The following is a 15974-nucleotide window of genomic DNA, read 5'->3' as shown; positions in this document are numbered from 1 at the left end:
TAACTCAAGCTAAAATAAATCAGAGGGTGCTGCAAAAATTCAAAAGGTCATCAACCTGGTTGACAGTTAATCTGCCCTGTACTTCCACTTTCCGCCTATTTTTACCACCACTCCCAAATTCCTCACCCTCCAGCACTTCCCTGCACCTTAAGAGCTTGTTTTACCTCTAGTTTTTCCCTGTTCTGATGAAAGGTCATCAACCTGAAACACTAACCTTGGTTTCCCATCCGTAGATGCTGCCTGACCTGCTGAGTGTTTCTCACACTCTGTTTTATCTCAGGGTTCCAACATCTGCAGCTTTTTAGCTTTTGAGCAAATCACATAATTTCTAAGTTGACTTGTTTGAGTAGGAGTATTAAAAGCATAACTGCCCAGAATGGAGGGCTGTGCACGGCCACAGCTTTGCACTATTCTTATCATATATCCCTTGATCTGCATATGTTTCAGCAACAAGTGTGTTTGTACTTAACATGTGCACTTAATGATAGTAGAGCAACCAAACAGATAAAGTCTATTTACAAGTAATATTCCAACTATCCTCTTTCCTTAAATCTGGTGTCAACTCGGCGTACCACTTGCTTGAAAACCAACCATTCACGCAGAACACAGGAATGAACAGAGTTATGTCAGGGATGGAGACAACGGATGGGCGGGGGCAGCAGTGGTGAGAGGGAATGGAGCAAAGTGCAGGTCGAGGGTGTTGACTGCACATCCTGAATTACATGAGGATGCAGACTTCAGCTGACCTGTTTTCAAAGCGGCACGATAAGAGCAGCATCAGCACAAAGCAATACCTTGAAACTTGGACAAGGTTGTGATGTGGTGACATCAAGCGCACAGATCTGTACTCCATATCCCCGTGAGCACGACTTGTCAGCACAGCTGCATTGCAATAAACTCAGAGCAACATCATTGACACCAACAATGGACTCCCAGTTTACGCAGGCTGTTGACAAAGCAGGAGCATTTCTTCCTTCTGTTCCCATTACTGAGGTTAAAACTCCTAGAACCTGTCATGGATAACTTCCCCCTGCTTGGTGAATCTCAATGAGCAAACAGAAAGAAGAGGTTCTAAGATTTCGTGAGCATCCAGCTTCCATGGGTGAAAGGGATCCATGAGGATTTTCAGTTGTCGCATATCGTGGCAAGCAGGAAATAGCACAAAAAGCATTTGATTGGCCTGCTCCATTATTCTTGCGCTTTCTTTTGACCATTCCTAAATGTCATGTGCATGCTGATTCTCAAAGCAAAGGCATTCTGTGACAACCGTATTTGCTAAAAGCATAAGTAATAACCCTCCAAGCTTCATAGAGCCGATCAGTTGCTTAAATTGCCACCTTCAGAAAATGATTCATCCTCAACAGGTAGATCATTGCATGATCAGTGCATATAAATATATAGATCAGAAGCAGTAGTAGGTCACCCAACTATCAGAGACTGCTCCAGTATTTAATATGATCATAGCAGATCTGATTGTAATCTCAACTCAGCCTACAGGTAGTAACATTCCACCCCCAGCCACCACCACCCCCCCTTGCTTATCAGTACCTGCATACCTCTGCCTCATAAATATTCAAAGTTCTGCTTCCATTGCTCTATGAGAAAGAGAGTGCAGGGCCTCATGATCCCCTGGGGGGAAAAGATATACCTTATCTCTATCTTAAATGGGCGAGCCTTTAGCTTTTAAATAATGAGTCTTAGTTTCAGACTCTCCCATGAGGGGAAACGTATTCACCCCATCAAGATCCCTCAGGATATACTTTAATTATCCTGTCTCACTCTTCTCAACTCTTGCATATGTAAGCATAGCCTGTCCATCCTTTCCCCACAAGACAACCCACCCATTCCAGGTAATGGCCCAATAAACCTTCTCCAAACTGCTTCCAAGTCCTTCATATCCTAAGGGGAGCAATGCCGTACGTAGTATTGTTTTCCTTTCTGTTTTCCTTTTTACTACCTCAATGAATTTATGTGTAGAATGATCTATCCGGATGGCACGCAGACAAAAGCTTTTCACTTTATCTCAGTACATATGGCAATAATAAACCAACTCTAATTCCAATTCCAGACATGGTTTCACCAGTGCCCTACAGAATTGAAACACAATGTCTATCCTTTGGTATTCAATTCCCTTCACAATAAACAATAACATTCTGTTGGCTTTCTTGCGGTACCTGTATACTAACCTTTTGGCAAACCATGCACCAGGGCATCCAGATCTCTCTGCAATATCTTGCCATTTTAATACAATGCTTCTTTTTTACTTCCCTGCCACATTCGTAAAAGATAGAAAAAAGTTTCAAAAACAAACTGAACACTGGAAGAACTCAGTGGATCATTCAGCACTTGTGGAGGAAAAAGGTGTAGGTGACATTTTGGATTGGTACACTGCATCAGGACTGAGAGGGAAGAGGAAAGATTGCCAATATAAAGCAGTACGGGGGTGAGGTGGGACGGGGAGCAGAGCCTGGTCGGTGATTAGCAGAATCAGATGCAGAGGGGGTGAAGGACAGATGGAAAAAAGTGGGGGAGGGAACGGAAAGGAGCAGAAAGCCAGGTAAACTGGTAAACTGGTTTATTATTGTCACATGTACCGAGGTACAGTGAGGAAGGTGGACAGGTGAGTGCAATGTGGGGGAGTGGGTTACCTGGAACTGGAAAATTCAATGTTCATACCAGTGGGTTGTAAGTTACCCAAGCAGAAGAAATTCATCCCACACAAGTGTGAGCTGCAAGAGCAAAGGGCATTAAGCAGCAGCATCTTCTGCAGTTACCTAACAAAACATACACAGCCCACTGAACAAACAATTAGCAGTTTAGTGATTGCATGTCCAACAGGGTGTTACAGCACCTGTTTCTAAAGACCACTTCAAGGATTGGGCAGTTAGACTCACGCACGTGGTTCCCTGCCCACAGTGGCCATTCTGTTGCTGGTAGTTGCTTTATGCTACTCCATGGTTTTTCCCTGCCTTGCACACATTCCATAGTGAGGCCGCTGTCCGTAGCATTAAAAAAACAGCAGGCAGCAAGCTAGTAAAGCTCCGTAGATCTCCGCTGATGCATATTCTCTATTTTATTGATTGATCCAAGCTTCTAAAGATTATGTTAGCACCCCCAAAGTCTGCAGATTTGATTTTTTTTATTCTGTATTTTTTGTTATGTTTTGCTCTGCTTGGATATGAAGATTATACTGAAGTGTCAGCAGGTAGTATACATCTCTGAGGAGCCAACCGCCCTTTTACCTTCAAAGAGATGTATTTCGCTTGATAGCCTCAGTATGAAAGTATTGTGTTTATCCCCAGGACCCACACACTAAGATATACTTGGGATAATTTTAACCTCCAAGATGAGTAGGTTTGTGTTGGGTGAGATAGTAAAATATAAAACAAGATATCAAAGCAGTAGTTGGGGAGTGCTTCACTGCCAGTGATGTCAATTCACCAATGAGATAAACCAAGGCCTCACCAGCTCTCTCTCAGATCTCAGGAAAGATCCCTTGGCAATATCTTTGAAGAGAAGTATAATGTTATCCCCAGTGACCTGACCAAAGTTTACCCCTCAAACAATAGCAGATCATCTGGTCACTGTTGCAGTACTCTTGCAGAGAACAGGCTGTCATGGAGTCATCCGGCACGGAAACAAGTCCCATGGCTCTCCAAGTACGCACTGACCAAGACCCCCATTTAAACCCATGCTGTGTTTTTTGGTCACCTGCTCCACACAAGTCATCTGTCACATTTATTAAAACACTGCAAGGTCGACATTTTTAAATCAGTGCCTCAAACACAGATTGTAAAATCCTGAGGTATGGATGGGTGCTTTATAAATGCAATTATCCCTGTTGGTATTCCAAGCTGTGAGGAATCCAAAGCTAAACGCATTTTCACTGAAGTGCCTTCCCAGACCAGCTTTACTCAATGTGGCCCAGGAGCAGCTAGAATGGTTCTACCAAAACCCCATAACCAAAGACCTGTTCTAGAATGGTTCTACCAACACCCCATAACCCAAAATCTGTTCTAGAATGGTTCTACTAAACCCCATTACCAAAGCCATGTTTTAGAATGGTACTACCGATACCCATAACTCAAAACCTATTCTAGAGTGGTCCTATCAATACCCCATAACCCAAAACCTGTTCTAGAATAGTTCTACCAACACCCCATAACCAAAGACCTGTTCTAGAATGGTTCTAACAACATCCCATAAACAGAACTAACATGTTCTAGAATGGTTCTACCAATGCTCATAACCCAAGACCTGTTCTAGAATGGTTCTACCAACACCCCATAATCAAAGACATGTTCTTCCCTCTGTTATCAGAACCACCTGTGATAAAAGGTCCTGTCCATCCACCAATTACTGCCACTTCCCACAATCCCAGGCCACGGACACCTCTGCCCCTGCCCCCTATCTTTCATTTACTACCCCTAAACTTACTGTAGGTCCTCTAAACACTGTTTCTGGGAGGTTTGCTGTGTCTGCTTCTGTGAAGAGAGACAGAAAATAATTGTTTATTTTCTATACCATTTCCTTGATCCCAATATGGTTTCTCCTGTCTCAGACTGTAAGGGACCCGTGTTAACCCATTGTTAAGCTTTTCCTTTCTACATAGCTATAGATGTGTTCCAGGCATTGTTAGGTGGGTGCAAGATAAAGCCTATTAAGATACACAAATTGTTCTTAAAACATGGTGCTTGGATGAGAATTCCTTTCTTTCTCCCATTTTGTAAGCCTTTCCCTAATGAATATTGGGGCCAATATACTTAATGGGATATACATACCATATGTATTGTCAACAATAGCATCTCCCATGATGAAGGCAAGTATTGTGTTTGCTGTGGGCAATGTATGTCACCAGGTTTAAGGTTCCAGTCCCTCTCCTTGAGAGAAAAGTGCAGAGTAGAATCAGAATCAGAATCAGAATCAGAATCAGGTTTATTATCACTGTCTTATATGATGTGAAACGTGTTGTTTTGCAGCAGCAGTACAGTGCAAAGACATAAAAAACTATAAATTACAAAATAAATAAATAATGCCAAGTGGTAGTGTTCATGGACTGTTCAGAAATCTGATGGTGGAGGGGAAGAAGCTGTTCCTGAATCACTGAGTGTGGGTCTTCAGGCTCTTGTACCTCCTCCCCGATGGTGGTAATGAGAAGAAGGCACATCCCAGATGGTGAGGGTCTTTAATGATGGATGCCACCTTCTTGAGGCACCACCTCTTGAAGATGTCCTCAGTGGTGGGGGGTGGGCGCGGTGTGATGGAGCTGGCTGAGTCTACAACCCCCTGCATCCTCTTGCAATTCTGTGCATTGGACCGGCATGCCTCCTTCATGATTACGTCAATGTGTTGGGTCCAGGATAGATCCTCTGAGATGCTGACGCCCAGCAACTTAAAGCTGCTCACCCTTTCCACCACTGACCCCTCAATGAGGACTGATTCAAGCTCACAACGAGTCAAGCTGGCTGACTCCTGAGATGTTGCTTGCAAGTGCTTGTATTATCCCAATGACATAACGATTTAGGGCTATGCTGACCTTCAACACAGCTGGCAGGACAGGGCATTGCAAATCAATACAGCATTTCTTGGAGCTGATGGCATAACTCATTTGCAGATCCTGTTCTATCGTTCAAACTTCATTCAGAGTCTGCACATACTCTACTGTGCTATTATATACAGACAGTTTATTTTCTTCAGCTGGGGTACCACTTGTTGTGAATCTGCCTCTCTGCTTGTGGACCACGCGCTCCTTCTCCTCACAATATTCCCACCTGTGGCTACTGCATTCATATTCCTGGGATGAAAATGCCTCCATAAAATTCATTTCTCTCATTACAGTGGATAAGACTTTGAAATGTTACTCTTTATTCTGCTCACTGCAATCGAGAGGATAATACCCACTCTGATTATCCTGCACAGCTGCATAATGCTGCAAGGTCATCTTTAATGACCTTAATAAGCCCTTAACAAGCAAAACTGTTTCTTCTTCTCTTTAAGTGTTCAAGGATCTATTTCTGAAAAAGCGCAAACCCTGAGACCAGCAGTGAAAACGGACAACCTGCCGTTAACTCTCTTCAGACATGGCAAGATCTTACCATGTGTGACTTTGTTTCCTTCATGCTAAAAATAAGACTCACCATTTTCATGAAGTGCTGCGACCTTTGACTCCCTTGTGGGTATCTAGGTAAATTCCTTGGCACGTTTTTTTTGTTTAAAAAAGAAAGTACATTGTAAATCATATCTATTAGTTAAAGGATTGTCAATGCCAATCCAAGATTCTTACAGTAGAGGAAATTTCTCCTCTTTTAAGTGCAAAATCATAGCATTACCATTTCCCAAAGTGCTTTCTGTTTTAGGCCGCTTTCCTAATTAGTGGGATGATAACAGCCGGGCTGATTGGCATTATAAAAGCATTAGTTTGGCTTCATCTGTCCCAGGTGTGAAGTATTATTTCTTTCTCTCACTGTTTCAGATCAGCACCTCTCTCCTTCATTGCTCCTTAAAGTTTCCAACTGAGGAATTAAAACGGATTTTTAAAAAAGACATTAAAACAGAACTTTCCCTGCCAAGGCTTATCATCAGTTGCTTTCATCAGAAAGTACAAACTATACAAAGTTAGTTTCTCTTTCCCCTTTGTTATGGTAGCAGAATAAAAAGGAAGTTAAAGAGGAGAGGAAGAAAAGATGGAGCTCTGTCAGTGAATTGAATGTGCTATTAAAACTGGCGTCACTACAAAGGTTAGCAGATCTAACTGTCAATACTATGAGCGAGTGCAGTCCAGAAAAGGGAGCGGGGGGAGGGGGGGCTTTGTGAGAAAGAGATACTTTGATATTTTGGAATGTTAGAAGGGTGAATGTGAAAAATTGGAGGTTGGGGATCTAATTACCCAACCGTAATTGGGGGCTGGGGAATAAGTTGCAGTCCTCTCAACTCACCACAGATCAATTATGTTAAGAGAACATCTGTAAGTAGAACTTAATGAGGTCCATTAGAGCAACATGTACAGCCTCCTCTAACAGTACTTGTCAGCTTCTTGGATGAGCTGAAGGAAGCTGCTAACTAGGGACCTGGTGAGGTGCTTAAATACTGGAGGAAAAGAAACGGGCCCACTCAGGTTCTGTGCTCAGCTAGAGAAGAGAGACAGGTGGCCCTTTCATCCTGGCTGTCACGGTTAGAAGGGAAAAGTAACTGGTTCTGCAGTCATTCCCATGAAAAGAAATTTGCTCTCCTTCTGTCTTCCTCGGAAACTGAGTTTTTTTAAAAGGAAGGGGAGAATCCTTACTTAATTTTCGCCTCGCCCTGTTTAGTATTTGTGACTACGGAAATCCCTGATTGCTTTATTTTGTTGAAAAAGGGGAAGACAAAACAACACATTAGTGTGCAGCAGAAAGAAGTGAAAACTTGACGGGTGTTTGCTTTGTTAACCCTTTCGGCAGAGATTTTAATATAAGGTGAGTTCAATAATTGTTGTGTGCGGTGAATTTGAGTTTAAGGTATGCTTATGAAATAAGAGGATTCATTAAATAGTTTGATGCAGGGTAGACTTGCAGGGAATATTCAGCTTGGGCTAGAGTATTCAAAGTAGGAAACAGTCATCTCCTTTATTTCTTTTCAAGGGGTTTTCTTGAGAGTCTTCAATTAAGCACTTAATTTATCCATGATGAAAGAAAATGTTTGCCTTTGTTGCAAACAAATCTTCCAGCTTGATACAGGGAGTCAGTGCGCATTTTTTTATTTGAAAGTGATATGGTGGAGGGGAGGGGGTTTTGTGGAGAGTATGATTTTTTTTTATTTCCAGAGAATATCAGCTGATGATTAAATTCCACCTCTTGTTCACCAAATCATTTTGTGTGTACTAGTACTTCATTGCTGGTAAATCACTGATCACATCTGTGTAGTGCAGTAAGTGATGGGCCTCTTCAACTGTGTGGTTTTGTGATGATTTTTGTGAATAATTCATATGATTATGAAGAGGGGGAAATGCTATTTTGTCTCTTTTCACTGACAAAAAAAACTGAAAATTGCATGATTGGGAAGATAGTCTGCATTCAAATAATTTAATTCATGACAAAACCTAATTACTGTCAGGTAATACCTTGTCAGCTTTAATGCATTTCATCAGTCATAATGAAAAGAGGAGCATTTTATGACCCATCTAATTATCATTACATTTTGGTGGTGGGGAGAGGGAGAAGTGAATGGCGTGGAGCTGAATGTTAACTATTGATTTTTTTTTCTTCTTTTTCAAATGTAGTTATGGCATACTATTCATTCAAATCTTCTCCGAGATTGTGAAAGAACAATGCATAATCGGGGTTTGGGCAGTTTGTCAGAAGCTTGAGAAAGTGGTTAAGAGTGTTCAGCTCGCCAGCGTTATTAGGAATCTATTGCCACGGTCTAAATAGAGTACTAATTACTGGGAAATGATGTCACTGTAGGCAGAAGAATAATCCTATCATTTAATTAGTTGAATGATTTAAACAAAGATTTGCATAGATGCACTAATCAGTTCCCATGAATTACAGAGCAGTCACGGCAAGAGAAGGATAACAGATCATACAGTTTTTAAAAAAAATTCTCATCTCCTTGAACGTAATTAATTTAATTGTCCTCATTAGCTGTTCCATTTGTTTTGATTTTATTTCCTTTCTCTTGCTTTTTCCATCCCGTCCCTGCTTCTGTGTATTGGTTAACAAAAACAGTGCTATTTCAAAGCAGTGGTGAACGGGTGAGAGGGTTTTTTTAATGTGAAAACCGGGAAAAGACAACTCGGCTCTGCTACACTTTTGTAAAACGGTTAAATCAATAGGAAAGGTCTCATTAATCCGCAGTCTCTGGTTCTGGACGCACTCAAGAGGTTGGTTCTGGTTGCTTTGCCTTTCTATCAGGGAACTGTGTCTGTGTGTGTGAGAGAGAGAGAGACTGGCATGTGGTGTTGACCGCAGCCAAAGCTCGCAGCTGGTTGTAAATTTCACCATGGGGAAAATTGGCTATTGAGGCACGATCCGTCCTATGAGCTGCTGCTCGCTGGTCTCGAGTCGTCAGCGAGCGTGTGTGGTAAATATCCCAAGTATGGGAGCGCTGCTGTCGGGTTTGTCGAGTGGTGTGTGTGTGTGTGTGTTCTCAGCCGCGCTTCCTCGCTAATAATCTCGCTGGCGAAGGATTGAATTTGTAGATGATGAAGCTGAATTCGTTTAGGACAATTCTTATAAGCTGATTGGTAAGTTGTCCTGGATCAGTCTGAACGGGGAAAGGTTACGCCGCAGATACCCGAACACCTGTAGCTGAGTTTGCGACCAAACTCATTTACTGGTGGCTCCTTGAGGACCTCATTATCTTAAACTTTATGATACGTGCATTTCGGCCTTGCTTTTGACCTTGCTCTGGAAGCAAGTACATGCTGCATTCTGAGCCATCGAAGCGGCTTTCTTTTCATCCTTAATAAGGACGGTGAGTGAATAAGTATTCTTTGCCAATTTTAGTTTTTGCTCTGTACATTTAACAGTGAAAACTGGGTCCTCGCTATCGTATGAATTGCCCCGCGGTGGTGCTTATCACAAGTTGATTACCGGGTAACTCGCCTCCCCTGGTAAGTTGATGGTTTGTGAGCCACATTTTCTAAGTGATCTTCCCCTGTTAAAGTTGCGCTGGAGCTCTCTCCAGTACGGAGCGGCGCCAGAAGGGGAGCGCATTACAGCGGAGTGTTTTTTTAATGTGGTTCTGTCAGTCTCGCCGCTGTCGCATGCACTAACGCTTCGCCCCCCGAGTGCCAGGCAGCTCTGAAGTCTGCAGCGCACACCGTGCCTTGTGCATTTGCGGCCGGATTCTGGGTGTGTGTGTGTACAGCCGCCACATGATCCTTCTGGCGAAGATGTACATGGTCGGAGTGAGATCGCAGTCACACTGATGCTAGAAAGTTTTTTTTTGGTAAGGCAAATGTGATTCGTCAAAGGCATTTTGTTTTATTCCTGAAGATCGGACCCGAAGGAGTTCTTGGGAGCTTTTCAAGTCTGCTGCGCTGTGTGTTTTAGCAGTATGACGCTTGCTGTCACTGTCATTAATTGCTTTGTGAAGGATGTCCTTCCCTGTCACTTAATGGTGCCGGGTTTGAATGGAAATCTTCGCAATCTTCACTCCGATTCTTCTAGAGAGGGGGTGGGGTAAGAAGCAAAGACATTAGAACGAGAGTGCTAACAGGGAAAGTGGGCTGCTTTGTGTGTGTGTGTGTGTATGCTGGCTGCATCAGAAATTGGGTTTGCTATTGCAAATCTCTCATTGGCCTTTGCCAAGCGCTAGCACTTTGCTGCCATGGAAACTGTAATTAAACTGATAAGAGTGGAAAAATGTCAGTATCTCCGAGCCTCGCAGCTGCGTCTGAGAGGAAAGAATAAAATCGGTTTCCCAGCTCCGTCGCTAAAAAGCCTCTCCAACCCCGGAGAAACAGGGACATTTATTTGCATTGTAGTCCGCTGGCGTGTGCCCGCGGGGACGCTAAGCCACTGAACAAGAGAGGAACGATTTTTTTAAAGCTTTATCCTAGTTTACAGTTTCCTTAAAATCTTTTGTTTGCTGTTTCTCAATAATCCGATGACTGTGTTGGCAAAATTCTTTTTAATTTGCCTCTGCGTGTTCCTAGCTATGGGACCCATTCTCCCAATTCACCAAATCTACCCACCTACCCCCGTGTCCTCGGCTTAAAGACTTAACAATCGGCTCGGGGACATTTTCTGTTGTATCTAAAACACAGCACATTCTGTGGAATTGAAACTCTTGCTATCCGGACGCCGGTAATGAGTTTCGGCACTCTTTCTCTCTCTCCGGTCTGTTGTTAACTGTTGGTTGTGTGGTTCAATGATATTGGGATAAGGGGACAGAATGGAGGAAATCAACCGTGGTCTCTGTTCACAATGGAACCCAGGCAATTTAACAGTGACCACAGTTTAAATGGAATAAAGTGGCTCTAACCGCCGTTAAATGTAGCGCTGTGCGGGCCCTGTCTAACCCTTCTATTTATAAATGTGGTTTCTGTCAAATGGTTGTGAGCGGAGCGATTCAATGGAAGAAGCACTGTGCGGTAATTGCAGTTTTGATCTGGAAATTCTCCCTTACTAATGGGCCCTTTAGAGTTATTTTTTTCTACAATATAATGGACCTCCCTATAGTACGCCTGTAATATCTCAAAATGAGAGCGGGGACTGGTATCTTCTGCCGAGGCGGGCGGTTGGTCCATTAAATCATTCCAAATCTCCAAACCTACTGACCGGAATAATTGTGGCATAGCGCGCTATCCCGGTGCTCAATGCAAAAGCAGGATTCTTGTTTTTGTTAATAACACTGGGGTAGGATGTGAATGTGGGGGGGGGGGGGGGGGGGGGGGGGGGGGGGGTTACTGAGAGTGGTGGTGAGTGACAGTGGTACGGGGAGTGAAGGGTTTCCAATATCGGTCCGCGCAGATCGAGGGAACTGGAGCAGCTTATCATGTACAAGGTTCCACAGGAAATTGCCCCTTGCCAGCAAGGTAACGGTGGCACCTCGTCATCGTCCAGCGCCCCCCTTGAATCTGTCTTCTTCCAGGCGATCACAGCGCTGCTGCTGCTGCTTCATAAGTAGAGCACTTCCTCCAAAGCTCGGGGTACAGGAGTGAGAGCGGCCAGCAGATGAAGCAGTATTTTGTTTTAATGTCCTCCACTTCAAACAGAAGATTTAATTTTAGCTGGAAATTGAATATTCAATTGATTAGTTTAAAGCTAGCAGTGTAATCCGCTGCAGTGTAGAACACACACTTAACTGAAGGTTCTGCCAGTAACCGGTCTGTTCTGTGCCTGTTGGGTTTTTTCCCCCTCTCTAGGTATACAAATGCTCTCAGCCCAGCCAGACACCAAGCCGAAGGGTTGTGCTGGCTGCAACCGGAAGATTAAAGACCGCTATCTCCTCAAGGCGTTGGATAAGTACTGGCATGAAGACTGCCTAAAATGTGCCTGTTGTGATTGTCGCCTGGGCGAGGTGGGCTCAACGCTCTACACTAAGGCCAACCTCATCCTTTGCCGCAGAGACTACCTGAGGTACCACTTTGTTAACTTGTGGCGGGGGGATCCCCACCTTAAAGAAAAAAATCGCGAGTGATTGTAGATGGACTTTAAGAAGGTTTAAAGTGGATGATTATTTAATGAAGTTTACTTTAGTGTTGTGGGCATATCGCAGCATAATATTTCTTTCCCAGTCATCGTCAGACTAGTCCTGCAAATTACGTGGAAGAGTAAAGAAATGGTATTGATTTGCTTTGTTTTTTTTTCCGCTTGAAATTAAACCTGCATGACTAATGAAACCGATATATCTCTAATCCTCCCCTTGCTGACTTTAGACCTTTTCAAACCAAATTAGACCATTTATAATCTGCAAATCTTGCCCAGACTTCGTTAAAGTGGTCGGTTTTAAGAGAAACTTTGTCCTCAGCTGCTATAACATTTGGCAGGGGAAGGTTTTATTTTAAAAATCAACCTTGGAATAGAGTGTGAGCAATATATTTGTTTTGGGATAGTTTTTTTTTCAGAATTCTAGGTCACTGCTTCTTGCAGTGGTCGATGCGCGCAGCCTTGTTTTTTTTTCTCTCCACGAAGTAACCTTGGCCACTCTGGAACTTTTTAATTGATTTTTTTTAAACCACCACAAAAATTCTGCACCAGAGCACGGCTGGTAACTTTAGCCCGCAAGCTGCTGCACCGCCCTCTAGAGGATCTTCTGGAAGAAAACCGACAGCATGAAAATTTGTTTTGAGTTGGGTCATTATTTACCAGAGGGCCACCATTTGTGTTCTTGTTATATTCTCCTGGTACTTGACATATTGTAGTGCACGCTGCTATTTTTCCTGAGATTAGGGTGGAGGAGGAGGAGAGCGAGGGAAAGAGTGGGTGTGTAGAATGAATTGTATATTACGCAATTTATAATGTGGCATTTCGCTGTTTGCTTGTCATGTTCAAAAAGCAAAACTTTGAAGGTAGAATTGTGCAGAATGATCCCCTCGTTTCCCTGCTTCTAAAAGAGAAGTTGATTTTTTTTAAAAGCTCGTATCTAAGCATGAAATTGTTTCAACAATTTTCCTCAGTGTCATTGTACTCTTTATAATGCATTGCTATGAGTTTTTAAATGTATCAGGGTGAATCGGCTTTCAAGCGAATGCATCTTTGTAGGCTGCTTTGTCTTAATTAAATAGCAGTTCATCCACACTGCATTTTCTATTCTGATCTTGTCTCTGCAGTTAAATGTCCTCTTCTCGCCTAAACTTCTTGGGCAGGTGTCCAACACACCCCAGAGTAACGAAAGGCTACCATTTGATAGAAGTTCAAAGAACAGGGCCACCTTGACAAAATTGTTTCCACTCCTCGTGTTATAGCCATTAGCCAAGCCGTAAAATCAGATTATTTCAACGTGTCTTTGGCTGTAAATTTTGGACAGAACTGCAGCCAAACGGCTAGTGAGCAGGTCGTTTGTAGGAGAGTAATGGAGATTTGGTGTTGAGGGGGCTGTTGCAAAAGTATGTGCGCCTATTGCTTTTAGACTCGTCTCCAACATGTGTTAGTATTGTATCGTCTGGTTCCATGGAAGTTGCTTGTAAATTGTAAACTGTCTACTTAACCCTTGACAAGGTTAGTGTATATCCGTGCATCACTTAAATGTGTTTTATTAATTGTCAATTTCCTCACTGCTTTCTAATTTTGCTGAAATATTAATAGCATAATGAAAGGTAACGTGGATAATAATTAAATAACTGAGGAGGACCTGTGTTTGTACTGAGAACACTTCAGGAACAATTACATTGCCACAACCATATGTTAACTGAGCTTCTCAATCAAACTGAAGCTCCTCTGATCTATCAGCAGACTAATCACTCACGTTTCAAGGTTGCGTATTGATTGGATACCACCTTTGCTACAGATGTCTTAAACTTGTGGTATTCTCCACTATTCACCAATCTTGATTCCTTGGTAATCCTTAATTTGTGTTCTGTTTCAAAATTAATGTTGTTTTGCTGGATACATTAAATCAACAAGGGGGGGGTGCATCATTTTTGGAATGTACCATGTCCTATACCCCTTAAGTCCCAGTGTGCCTGTGCCAGGTAGAATTGTGATTTGAGAAACCACGTTGGATATTCCAAATGTCCTGATTGCACCTGTTTCTATCTTTTTTTTGCCCAAGGGCATTATACATTTGGCAAGAATCACTAGCAGCTATGTGCAAACGTTTGAGGAACATTGTTTGCTCTTTAGAACGGTTGCAAGCAGCACAATTTGTAGTCAAAATTGAATAAATTAACTGGAACTGACTCATTTCGTGTCGCTTCAGGTTTGGTTCTGGTAATTAAGGATACCTGATGGACGTTTGAAGAGAATGAAAATTATATTTGGCTTTTTAAGTTGTGCACTACAAGTATTCTGCAATACATTTAGAGTACGAATCCGAAGTAAATTTTACAATGTTACTCCAGTAAATTATCAAGATCAGTACTTCACCATGCAGCAACTATTTAACTCAACTTGCCTTTGTCCTGTAGCATATTATCTACTGCAAAAAAAAATGTAAGCTCAGAATGAAAAATTCACCAAATGCTTACAACTTGTCGTTATCCTGCAGAAATGCCACCTAATATGCCACATTTTTAAAATTGAGATGCATCAGAAATGTCCTGCAGCAAACTATTCAAAATGCTTCATTTGATCTTCTGAAAAATGAACTGAAAATATTTACTAATTTTTCATGGGCTTTCTCCTACCACCACATCTGAGCTTAACACACACTTTTTAATTGGCCGCCTTTTGTTTAGAACTGTAAGAGATCATTGAGTGGGATCTCATTTTGCTTCTGAATTTTCCAAACTAGGACTGGATTTTGCATCAGTTGGACAGGCTTCCACTGAACTTCACAATCTTTAAATTTTCCTTTATTTTTACTGCAAGTCAATATTTAATAATTCTTCTCACAGCCCTCTTAGTTAAAAGCGCTAACAAACTTTTGGAGCATTACATTCCTTACTAAGGAAGATAACTGTTTTGACACATAGTTTCCAGTAATTAACTCATTTTGATCTTGCAATGTTGCATTCATATAAAATGAAGTAAATTTTGCATGTTTAGTACACCTATGTCAATGTAGATCTGCATAGTTAGATGGGCAGTGTGAATATAGGATGGCACACTCTGCCCATTTGTTATCTACTGCAAGTAAATTGAAAGCAGTGTATGAGGAATAAATGAGTTTGATTGCGCATGGATTTTTAGCTGTTGAAGGAATCCAGGGATATTGAGTTAATAGAGGAAAATGGTGCTAAGGTAAAAGATCAGCCATGATATTGAATGATGACAGTCATGAGATCACCTACTGTTAATTTCTTATTGTCTTGCACCAGTGAAGTACTGTCATTTGAAGCTGTAGGTCATAGATTCAGATTAGTTTAATTGTCATGTACATCAGAGTGCAATGAAATTCCTTGCTTATGTGTAGCTCACGGAGTAAACAGTATACATTGTAATAAGTACAGTGAGTGCAAAAGCAATGGAATGATGCAAAATTTCATAGAGCAAACTGAAGTAATGCAAAAAGAAAGGCGAAAGTGACAATAATGGAAAAGGTCGAATTCACAGTGTGAAAACATGGTCAGGCCACCGGGAAGGGGGTGTAAAAGATCTGATTGGTTCAGATGTCTGATAACAGTGCAGAAGAAGCTGTTCTTGAGTCTGGTCGTCTGGGCTTTCAAGCTCCTGTATCTTCTCCTGGAAGGCAGAAGAGAGAAAAAAGGAACTCAAACTGCACTCACAATGTGTTTTTTCACGTATTCAGGATGAGTTTGCTTCAAGTGGATGTTTTTCATTCCCAAATTGGCTGAGCACCTTTTATGTTAGCTGCTGATCTCCACTTATCTGATTTGATTCCTCTAACACTTAAGCCGCCTAAACCCATTCACCCACGTGGAGCTGATC

At 42.1% G+C, this 15974-nt stretch overlaps 1 protein-coding gene across 12 annotated transcripts in view; it reads left to right on the top strand.

Annotated features, from left to right (window-relative positions):
* The first annotated feature begins 7334 nt into the window (after nt 1–7334).
* lmo3 (LIM domain only 3) overlaps nt 7335–15974 on the top strand; it is a 60196-nt gene continuing 51556 nt past the window's right edge. The window contains exons 1-2 of one of the 12 annotated variants that reach the window (XM_052033843.1): nt 7335–7451; nt 11849–12062. In XM_052033843.1, the coding sequence (XP_051889803.1) occupies nt 11857–12062 (206 nt within the window). In that variant the 5' untranslated portion in view covers nt 7335–7451; nt 11849–11856. The other 11 variants (XM_052033845.1, XM_052033835.1, XM_052033841.1 and 8 more) reach the window with 11 other exon arrangements.

Source organism: Pristis pectinata, chromosome 19 (assembly GCF_009764475.1).
Source record: "Pristis pectinata isolate sPriPec2 chromosome 19, sPriPec2.1.pri, whole genome shotgun sequence".
In the NCBI taxonomy this organism is placed as follows: Eukaryota; Metazoa; Chordata; class Chondrichthyes; order Rhinopristiformes; family Pristidae; genus Pristis; species Pristis pectinata.
The sequence above is the reverse complement of the archived record's forward strand: the minus strand, read 5'-3'. Positions and strand labels throughout refer to the sequence as shown.